Source organism: Strongylocentrotus purpuratus, unplaced genomic scaffold (genome assembly GCF_000002235.5).
Source record: "Strongylocentrotus purpuratus isolate Spur 01 unplaced genomic scaffold, Spur_5.0 spur5_scaffold_6, whole genome shotgun sequence".
In the NCBI taxonomy this organism is placed as follows: domain Eukaryota; kingdom Metazoa; phylum Echinodermata; class Echinoidea; order Camarodonta; family Strongylocentrotidae; genus Strongylocentrotus; species Strongylocentrotus purpuratus.
Genome location: NW_022145612.1, coordinates 1,575,870 through 1,587,403, shown reverse-complemented (window position 1 = coordinate 1,587,403; position 11,534 = coordinate 1,575,870). Strand labels below are relative to the sequence as shown.

Below are 11,534 nucleotides of genomic sequence, written 5' to 3'. Positions count from 1 at the left end.
TCATAGATATGTCACGTTAAAGACATCATAAAGATCAGTGTTGTATGCGTATATACACAGGCCCCGCGGAACGTTTATCAAAGTGGGGGGGGGGGGGGCTAAAGTATTTACGATCACGTAGAGGGTAGCGAGCGTAAATTGGTGTGGAGGGTTCAGGGGGCGGAGCCCCAAGAAGCTCAGGGGTTTTAGGCATTTAATTACGGTCAGAGAAGCACAAATATTTTGATGCCGCATTTGTGTAACTGGCAGATCAGGGGGGGAGGGCGTTTTTGTTGTTGTTTTTTTAAGGTAAAATTTACGTAACTATCCTATTTTTTTAACGGTTTGGGAGGCTGGGGGGGGGGGGGGGGGAGGTAGAAACGGCCCGTGGATCCGCGGAGCGCCGTATCAGTCCGAGCCCCGTCCAATATGTGACAGGGTAGAATTCAAGCGTAAAATACACCCGACTCCCTGGCGGGTTTGAAATTCGACGACTTTTTGGCAACCGTTCGTAATGTGACGCATTCAGGCACGTCTTTGTTGGAGGAGTGTTATCTGGTGCTCGTGATTGTATTTGTTTACTAATACAAGACGTATATCCATTAGGATTATCATAAAAATATCAGCTCCAACGGATTGCTACTCAACACCGGTGCCACGTACTACGTATTTCTTTCGTTCATAGTTAGTTGTAACTGAATTCATACAAACATGTTTACTATGAGAAAGCTGCTACGTTTGGCTGTGAATCAATCAACGGAAGAATGGTCAAGGTAGGCATAATGTGACAAATTAACACTTGTAACGTCACAATGAACGTACATCTAGCACTCACCCAATGTACATTTGATAGTTCTAGAGTACAAAATTATCATCATAGTAACTACATGTATGTGTATAATGTTTATATTCTTTATATGCCTTCTAAATATACACTGATGGTCATACAAATGGAATAATGTTTTTTACCTCAATTTATGGAATGATTTTGACAATGATTTATTCCTAATAGATCTAGAAAATAGTATACATTCTCAGATGTTATTGAATAATAATTAGCGAGTGTTTTTTTGCATGACTGCTAAAGCATGTATATGCTACAATGTTTATCAACAAGAGGACCTACATCTGTAGTCATAACTGACAGTAATGAGGGTAAAAGCCTCAGAAAAGGGCACTAATATAGCTGATCGACACGGTTTTGATCATGGGGCCTCACAGTTACTAGGCCATTGCTTTGCCACTGAATCATGACTGTACGCAGCGGGGGCTAGGGTAGGGGGCAGCAGTGGCGGATCCAGGGGCGGGGGGGGGGGCCCTCCCCACGGAAAAAATGTGTAAAAACATGTTAATTTAACCTTAGTTTTTTGGAGATGGGCCCCTTCCCCTGGCGCTCAAGGGGGGGGGGGGCTATTTCGCCGCTAAATATTTTTTCACGAATTGGGCCCACTCCCCTGCCGCCGGCTGAATCCGCCCCTGGGGGGCAACCCCCACAAACGAAGAAAATGCAATAAATTATCAATAATTCATTGCATTTTCCCCCGGTCCCCAATATAAAGAAAAATCCTCTGTGTGGCCATGCCTTAAACCACAAGGCGTGGCCGTACAGAGTAATGATTCAGTGGCAAAGCAATCGCCCTCATGTTGGGTAAAAATTGAGTAATTTTGTGCCCAATATTTTGTAGAGTGTACTCCGACCTTTACACCTACCTCACCATATTTACCCCGACTAGCTCTTAACACGACCTTTACCCCCACGTTAAATTGCCTCCGTCTGAGTGTGCACTGTCAGAGCCAACCCCATACCTCATTTAAATTAAGGTAGATTCCAAGCGTTACGGAATGTCACTTGTCCAGGGAATTTTCTACTCTTTAATGGAGAATATCGTAGACATTTTAATGATGATCCGCAGATCAATGATATGATATATTGACTTTCACCGCATTTGGGTTTCCTTTCAATCAAATTCATCAAATTTATGAAATATTGAATTTTATATACTTTGTTACGGACAGACCTAGAAAGTGATTTTGGGGGTAATTCCGTAAAAAAGCTTTGAAAAACAAAGAATATATGTCTGCAGTAGTTCTTTGGTAATAGCTAGTCGCTATGTAAACGTTATTCGTTTTTGAAATGGTCAATTCACCATACATGTAGTCAGTATTTCTGGTTGTGGCGCTAATCTATTCGTTTGACAATGTGCTTAGTTCAACATATTTCAATGTCTTTGTTTTGTTATAGCTTTTGCAGTGGTAAGCTGAAACCATTGTTCTTAACTCAGTTCTGTAACTTAAGATGGCAGACCACTGCATCAACCGTCACATCGAGGTAAGACTTCTTGATATCTGGGTTCATTTGTGAGGGGTCCTAGATGGAATAAAGGGGGCGGGATGATAACATGAATTTAAACTATATAATGGAAATGAAAACATGAATAAATAACTCTATAAATATTTATATATCTATCAAATGTTATTGTAATGTCTCCCCTCTTCATGCCCTTGTACCCCTTGACGTCAGTAGCCATAGACTCTATTTCGACAATAAAACGCAATAATTCACGAAGTCTTGAGCTAAACACAACTTGTGAGTCTCTAAACCATGGACGCACCTACTAGTCCATGGTCGAACGGGGCCGATATAATTATGAAATCCAGTAAAGTAGACCATGCATAATCTTTCAGTTCAGACACTCCTCTACGGTTGACATAATTGTGTACCGTTTAGCTATCCCTCTGTTGTGTCATGGTTTCTTATTAAGCCTGTTGATGTGAGTGATATACTTAACTGTATTTATGTAGCAACTGAGAAAACATATCGGTTTGTAAGGTGCATACACAGTCCCAGACACAACGGTGTTTATTATTTTCTTCAGTCATCATTTAAGCGAAAACCACGTTATCTATCAGTCTCGTAAACTCTACATTATAATGGGACTTTGTACTAATCCGTTCCAAATTCCTTCTACGAGTAGGCTTACAATCATGTGTGTATTGTTACTTTTGTACAAAACCCAAGGATGCAAGTCAATTTAGTTCTTATGTAATCAATGAAATGGACGGATTCTCATTTCTGGAGCGAATACCTATTTTTTTGTGAGGGGGGGGGGGGGGGGGAAGGAGAGGAGGGGCAATTCAAAATTCAAGTGAATGGACATTGGAAGCAAACCAGTGAGGGGGTTAAGCCTACGAGTGAGAAAGGCTGCGGGGGGGGGGGGGGTCGGCTTTGAGCCCTGTGAACCCCAATGAGTGGCGTTGCATTCTGGTCAAACTATTCCTGTTATTCAGTAGTCCCTTGTACATGGTAATACGATTTAATCATATGAGATAGCTTGTCCCGAGGTAAGTTTCTTAATGTTTCTACAACTTACAAATCACACTTAAAACAGAATTATGTTATGATCTAGGAAACTGTTATTCAAACTTGCCATTGCATTCGAGTTTGCATGTGGGCAAAACATTTTGTACGTTCTCATGTGATATCAAGATATAATATCTGAGTTGAGCTGCTTGAGCAAATGGAAACTGTTTTAATCGTAATTTAGTGTTCCTTTAAACAAACTGTTATAACATAATGTGTAACGTAATATGCAATGGTATTTCTAAATAATTTTCAATTTCACGTTAAATATCTGTAGCATAATGTGCTCAAATTCACAGCTTGTGTTCTTTCCACTTACTATGGGTGAATCGTGATGTTGAAAATACATGGGTAACCACTTTGGTCCCAAATCATTTAATTACGCCCCCCCCCCAAAAAAAAAAAACCAAAACAACAACAACAACAACAAAACCGCTGCCAATATGGCTTTTGAAGAAAATCCAAGTTGTCATACTTTCTGAATTTTGTTTGCTCTGTTTGGCCTGTTGCTAGTATCGCTGGATAGAAATGTTTATGTAGGACATAAATTCGGTTTCATACGGAGAGCGATATTTTACTATGCGACTGCTGCTCGGACAAGCATAGTCATACCAAGAACTTGCAGAGCTGCTAACACATCTGCTGATCTGGCTTATTCGCATTCGTAATAACTGACCAATATAATCTCTTTCCTTTTTATTTCTATTCAACACAGTCGCCCTAAAGACCAATCTAGTCGCGATGAAGCAAATTACAAGGCCCGTGTAGACCTGGCTACAACATACAGAGCGTTAGAATTTTTTGATATGGGCGAGGGCATCTGTAACCATTTGACTCTTAGAGCGCCATCTCGCGTCAGAGAAGAAGATGTGATGCTACTCATCCCATACGGAATGCACTGGAAAGAGGTAAGTATCGTAGCAGCCTCACACATTGTTTCCAACACGTCCCCCTCCCCCACACAAGCTACACACATCATCACGCACATTCCTATTGGCAGATCATTCTACCCTCCAGCACCCGTGGGGGGGGGGGGGGCGGTGAAGGCGGTCGCCCCCCCAAAAAAAAGCCGGCCAAAAAAAAAAAGAGAGAAAAAAAGAAGAAAGAAAGAGGACGTAGGGAGAAAAAGGATTAAGAGTCGAGAACGGTAAAACGAATCGTCTTCTTTCTCTAATGATTTAATGAAACGTCAAAGCTTCCGCGCTTCGCGCGGGAGGGGGCAAATTGAATTCAGACAAGGATTAAGAGTCAATTGAGAATGGTACAACGAATCGCCTTCTTTCTCTAATACTTCAATGGAACGCCAAAGCTTCCGCGCTTCGCGATGGGGGGGGGGGGGGGGGGGAACTCCACCCTCCCTGCACCTACCCTCCTAGTGAGCGCGCTCTGTAATGGCACAGTCACACGGCCACTTACGGTAGCTGCGGATGCTTACGGATAAAAGTCCGTAAGCATCCGCAAGGATCCGTATCATCCGTAAGCATCCGTATCCATCCGTAATTCAATCCGCAGGATCCGCAGACATACGCAGATCCGCAGCGGAATTTTGAAAATCTCAAAATTTTGCTGCGGATGAAATATACGTAAGCATCCGCAGAATATACGTTATCCATACGTAAAATACGTTATCCAAATATACGCAGGCATCCGCAGGTCCGTAACATGGCCGTGTGACTGTAGCATAAGTGATTCGCACGCTTCGCGTGCTCACTTCCGCCCCCCTAAAATGAAATCCTGGCTACGCGGTTATATGTATGCTTCCTATAGTTTCAGCAGATGGTCCGGAATGGGTATAGCTTATTACACTTTTAATGTTATATCTATAACTCCTATTTTATCCCATGAGGTGAGAATACTGGAATATAAAAAGTGAATTAGTTCTACGGTTTTTCACGAAGTGTGCACTTTTTTCTTGATAAGGTGACTGCTTCGGGCCTACTGGGAATGGATTTCTTCACCGGAGAAGTTATAGAGGGAGATGGAGAACCGAATATCTCTGCTTCCTGCATACACAGACCAATCCATAATGCACGTTATCCAATAGACGGGATGACAGCAGTATTGCACACTCACCAACCTTACACTACAACCATCGGTAATCCATACAAACTATTGGTAATGCGTGAAGAGATTGATACGACATAATTGCAACTAAACTGTCGGACAAATTAACTCAAGGGCAAATTCATTACCCTACTGTACATCATATAGAAATCATGTTCGGATTAAGTAATTAATGGGCGCACATTTCAATTGGTGATGGACAGGACTATTTAATTTGCCCTGGGTTAGTTTTTCGTTAGTTGTTTCGGTGATGTTATGCGAATGTCTTTGATGCCAAAATTAATATTACGTAACTTCTATCTGTAATTTATAGTTTTACATATTTCTGATTTGTAGGCACAGTATTCATTAGATTAGTATTAGTTATTTCGAGGCCCGGTTTCGAGGACTTTGCACTCTTAATTGTGTACTCTGAAATTATCTGATTCCCAAAGCATATCAATATAAAATCACAACAAGGACCTAGGAGTTTCTTTGAAGAAGATAAATGATACATGTCTTCATTCGTTGATTCTACGATCCATATCGTCGCTCGCATCACGAACCGTCCTCTCCGCGTATTTCCAAGCGAAAGTCAGTTTTGCAGAAAACGCGTTTAAAAGATAGAACTTTTTGAAACGGTAATTGTTAGACTTTAGAATAGATTATATTAACAATCAATGGGACGACTTGAGAGCTTAGGTCTTAAAGTTTTATACAGTGTGTTATATTTTCTTGAGTTGGAGTAGTTTTGCTACAATTGGTTTGTAAACAGAGAGGACGGTTCGTGGAAAAGATAAAATGCGCGATCACGCTAAGCGAATTCACCACGAACCGTGAGCTCTACTTGCGCGCGTGTACAAATTGAATGGAAGGCTCTGGTACTGCGCGCAACAGAGGACGGTTCGTGGTGCAGACAAATCCTGTAATTACTGAGCGGACGCTTTGTGATGATTACGGTATTACGTAACCAAGCATATTCACGCTCTGAAATTTTTACAGGATGTAGGTAATCATGAATACATGCAAAAAAAATAAAAAATGAAAAATGAAAAAAACAGCAAATTTTGCTAAAGAGGATCACAAACCGTCCTCTCCGCGCATTTCCAAGCGAAGGTCAGTTTTGCAGAAAACGCGTTTAAAAGATACAACTTTTTGAAACGGTAATTGTTAGACTTTAGAACAGATTATATTACAAATCAATGGGACGACTTGAGAGCTTAGGTCTTAAAGTTTTATACAGTGTGTTTAGATTTTCTTGAGTTGGAGTAGTTTTGCTACAATTGGTTTGTAAACAGAGAGGACGGTTCGTGGAAAAGATAAAATGCGCGATCACGCTAAGCGAATTCACCACGAACCGTCCGCTCTACTTGCGCGCGTGTACAAATTGAATGGAAGGCTCTGGTACTGCGCGCAACAGAGGACGGTTCGTGGTGCAGACAAATCCTATAATCGCTGAGCGGACGCTTTGTGATGATTACGGTATTACGTAACCAAGCATATTCACGCTCTGAAATTTTTACAGGATGTAGGTAACCATGAGTACATGCAAAAAATGAAAAAAAATGAAAAATGAAAAAATAGCAAATTTTGCTAGAGAGGACGGTTCGTGGTGAGGGGGACGATATGCTCTCGTTAAGGCTGTTTGTGCACCTGGACTTTACCGGAAATTTTGGGAACTGTGGGAACTGGGGGGGGGGGGGGAGGGGGTACCAGGTTTATGTACGATAGATGGGGATAGATCGTATAATGAAATAATTCATATATCAATCTTCCTTTTAAATCTTTCTAGCTTGCATGAAGGACCCTGAACCGTTCAAGATTGGCCTGAGTCAGAACAGCATGCGTTTTCTGAACAAGATCGCGTATGACATGCAGTACGACGGGTTTGCAAACGTTTCTGATGAAGGCGAGAGGTTAGCCAAGGTATTAGGAGACAAGGACCTTCTCTTAATGGGACAGCATGGAGTCTTAGCAGTAGCCAAGAGAGCATGCGATGCATTTGATAATTTGTATTATCTCGAAAGAGCGGCCCAGATACAGGTTTGTAAAATATTATAACAAGACAAAACATTCATGAGTACATTCTGCTCATATTAAATGCGATTAAAAGCGATAGTTTTTTTATAGTTTTTTTAATATTTTAAATTTAATTTTTTTTTTAAATTTTTAAATTTTTTATTTATTTATTTATTTTTATTTATTTATTTATTTTTTTTTTTTTTGGGGGGGGGGGGGGTTAAATCCATGACATAAATAATGAACCTCCCACCCCCAAAAATAATAACCCACCCCCCCCCCCCCCCACAAAAAAAACAAAAAAAAAACGCGGGACCACGGAATCAATCAATAGAGAATACTCTGGGGGGGGGGGGGGGGTGTCGTACAGGAGGTACACATAGAGCTATGCTATGACATTCTTGTACTTATGCCCCATAAATCGTACTACATTTTACCAATTGCTTTGTCAGATTGTGTTCATTTACTGTAATATTTATATTTATATTTATTTGATTTATAAAAAAGGGAATAACTGAGAAGGCTTAGATTACGTTTCAGTCTAAAGATTACCTGATGTTATGGATCCCTTTTTCATCATATCTATGATTTTGGGTCTTTTTCTACACAGGAATATTTCCAAAGTGAGATTCCTCCATGTATTCATTCATTCACGCATCCTCTCCTCTCTCTCTCCATCCTCTAAAAATGCAGGTTCTTCTAATGTCTTCTGGGGCCCAAGGAATGACCGCAACTCCTGAAGTCATAAAATCCGTAGCTGACGATGACTGCTACGAGCATAATGCATCGGCATTTTTTGAAAGCATGAAGAGAATTCTGGCCAACGAAAAACCAAATTTAATGGATTAAGAAGATGTGTTTCGTTTTCTCATGATGGGGAATAACTGTGGAAGCGCAATGAGATGTTATCCATACAAAAACTAAATTGTATTTTTTCGAAATATATACCCTATATCTTTAATGTTTACAAATAGCAATATACTAAAGATTTAGAGTGGCTGCAGTTTTTTCTTCTCGTAAGTCAAATAAAATATGCCTCTCCAGTCTCCAGTCATGACCAGGTTTGATTCCTGGAGTTGTGCTTTTTACCCCTATTGAAGGGCATTTAAAACGGCCTATTTCAAGTGATTAGGCGACCCATTGTTGGGCTCGGAAAGAGAACAAAATGTTTGTTCATGTAATAAAAAAGTAGAGACTTGCCCTTGAAGTATTGATCATGGTTCGAAGGCCATTTATTTTGCCGGTTCAGAAACGAGACCAGCTTATTTTGGCCTCCGAATGAAAATGATGTACGCTCAATGTTGAGGGCAATGTTATGATTTAGAAATTCAAGATGGTAGCATTATATTACGAGATGAAGAACGAAAGTTAAGGTTTACATTTATAATTTGTAAATGATTTTGGTTACGCATGTAACTAATAATGGCTCTACATCAAGTTAGAATCATGATAATGGAAAAATATATGAATGGACCTCGCTTATATCCAAAAGATTAACATAGTTGTAATGTATCTTCTACACGCTTTTCCGTTGCAGCTATACTTGATTATATTATATGAAGAATGTGATGGTCATAAACAAAATTGAAAGGACTCGCAACCATTCCTTTGTAAGAATTTATTTTCAACGGACTGAAATCTTAATGGCATTTTGGGGAAAATGAAGGCTTGTTTTTGATTGCTTCCCTTCAATCACGGGATTCTATCAAAAGGCATGAATCCGATTGAAATTTAATTATATTTCTACTCCCTATCCACTAAAGTATTAACTAGTACCATCGCTTATCCTTTCACAGAGTCAGATAAACGTCCCTACAAATATATTTTATTGGTGCAAGCCAAGTTTTTCAATTCTATATTTCATATACAGATATCAGTGTACCTATTATTTGGCTAAAATTATGTTTAAAATTTATCTTGAAGACTAAGCATTATATATCTTTTATATTTCTATGACCGATAATGAATTATATTTCAAATGCAATTGTTGAAAAAAATATTATTTATCTTTTTGGAAAATGATTTCAGATGATTTTCCCCTTATTTGAATCGATTTCAATAATCTTTTCGTAATTTTACTTTCATTTCTCACATATATATATATATATATACCTATACTTGTGTATCATTATGTAACACTGTTCTAAACGTATGAACGAGAAAGCAATTATAGAGTGGGGACGGCTTATCTATATGAACCTATACTTCTCATATCCAAGAAGAATATTTGTCCTTCTCTTTTTGAGGGGGGGGGGGGGGTAATTCGTGTATTCCTTTTCTACACTTGCCTGATAAATTGTTTAGGGTGATTAAAAAATGTAGAACTGCTTCTCACTGTAATATACATGAAGAACTGTAAAATTAAACTTTTACCAGGGAATTGACGTCATTATTCTGTATATTGTTGAATCTTTTTTTTCTTCATGAGTTTCATATGATTTGTTAAGGCATTATAAATGAGCATAATGCCGACTGTTTTGTGGTTTAGTCATAAAGGCCGTCACCAGACCATTTTAAATGGGGAGTGGAGTGTCGAACAAAGTTATCGACAAGTCAGCTCAAAATTTTCTAATTTGCCGACAAGGAAAATTACGTTTGTCGGTTTTTCGAATATGCTGACAGACGTTCACATCTTTTACTGGCGTACAAACAAAATGCATTTGAGATTTACCAACAGCTTTAATAAGGGTGTCACACCCCACCTTCTGTATCGACGCCCCCTCTTTATTCAGGCTTGGTTTTCTCTTTACATGCAATGTAAATATTACAAATGAGTGTAAGCTCTAAAAACTAAGGTATGCTACCACAAAGGGATGCTGTATTCAATACACTTCAGAGTGTGTGCTCAAAATGCTTTAACTTTGGAAATCTCTTTGATATAGCTCTTTTTCTATTACTAAACTATCTGGTGAAAACATATTACAATGTATAACATCTGGGTCCTACCGCTATATATACATCGGGAAGAAGAAAAGCAATGTCGATATCAACTCTTATTGAAATGAAAAGTTATATATAGGCGAATGTTATAATTTTTTTTAAACGGATTCACATGTATGAATTACTTATGTCCTACAATGATAAAACCTGTTGTAAAAAAAGAAGGCGGATGGAAATCAACTTGTGGATCTATACATATTTTTTCAATAAAAGAGCTATTGATAATAGTGACGTGTTGAAATGTGCTTCTGTTTCTAAGGTATGGAAGCAATTGTTTAGGATCTAAACTTTTACTTTGCTATGTCACGTCTAACAACGAGGGTAGCATGAATATAAATGTTCCCTTAATATAATCATTCACATTTCTACTACACTCATATGAATAAAAAGAGCAACTCGTCAATCGCACAACACAGCAAATTTATTTCAGCCCCAAACAGTACATTTTACAATCATTACGTCGCTAAAGAAATGCCACATATACCAGGCGCGGATCCAGGATTTCTTAGGGGAGGGGGCCAACTTTTTTTTTTTTTTTTGCTCCCGAAAATTTGAAAATCGCGCCGGCCGAAAAGTCGCTCAGTGGGGGGGGGGGGGGGGGGGGGGGGGGGGGGGGGGGGGTAGTGAGCACAATTTTTTTTTTTTGGTCCTCGAAATTTTTTTTGAGCGTCAGGGGGGGGGGGGGCCCAACCCCCAAAAAGGTAAAAATCGTGTGATTTTGCATGATTTTTTTCTCAAGGGGGGGGGGCCGGGCCCCCTCCTGGATCCGCACCATGATCACAATACACTAAATGTACTTTAAAGATTACCAATCGCCTGAAAAAAATCTGTGTAAATAGAATGTAAAAATCATAATCAAAAACCTTAAGTGGCATTATATATGTACATTTCCACAGTTCAGGAGTATAAAGGAAAAGAAAGGATAACAAAAACCCTACACAAAGGGCGTACACAGATCCTCAGTCAGACTTTGGTTCCGTGTGCGCCCTCTTTTTGCGTGTGTGTACGCGTGCGTTAATTAACTCAAGCTCAAATTGAAGTTCATTCATTTTTGCACATAATTTTTTTTCTTTTTCATTACACAATATAATCCCTTTTCTGTTCACTCTTTTTCAGTAAACTACTTAACTACAAGCGTTTGGTTTCTAAATAGAATAGCCAAGATAATAATAAAGCCTACAAGTACGTTTCA

General features: G+C 39.3%; 1 protein-coding gene across 1 annotated transcript; it reads left to right on the top strand.

Annotated features, from left to right (window-relative positions):
- Positions 1-511: 511 nt before the first annotated feature.
- Positions 512-9,910, top strand: LOC115918315 (putative aldolase class 2 protein CC_1201). Its single transcript, XM_030973155.1, has 6 exons — positions 512-752; positions 2,222-2,308; positions 4,056-4,248; positions 5,261-5,435; positions 7,176-7,426; positions 8,096-9,910. The coding sequence occupies exons 1-6, from the start codon at positions 691-693 to the stop codon at positions 8,249-8,251; spliced, it is 924 nt and encodes a 307-aa protein (XP_030829015.1). The 5' UTR covers positions 512-690; the 3' UTR covers positions 8,252-9,910.
- Positions 9,911-11,534: the final 1,624 nt, after the last annotated feature.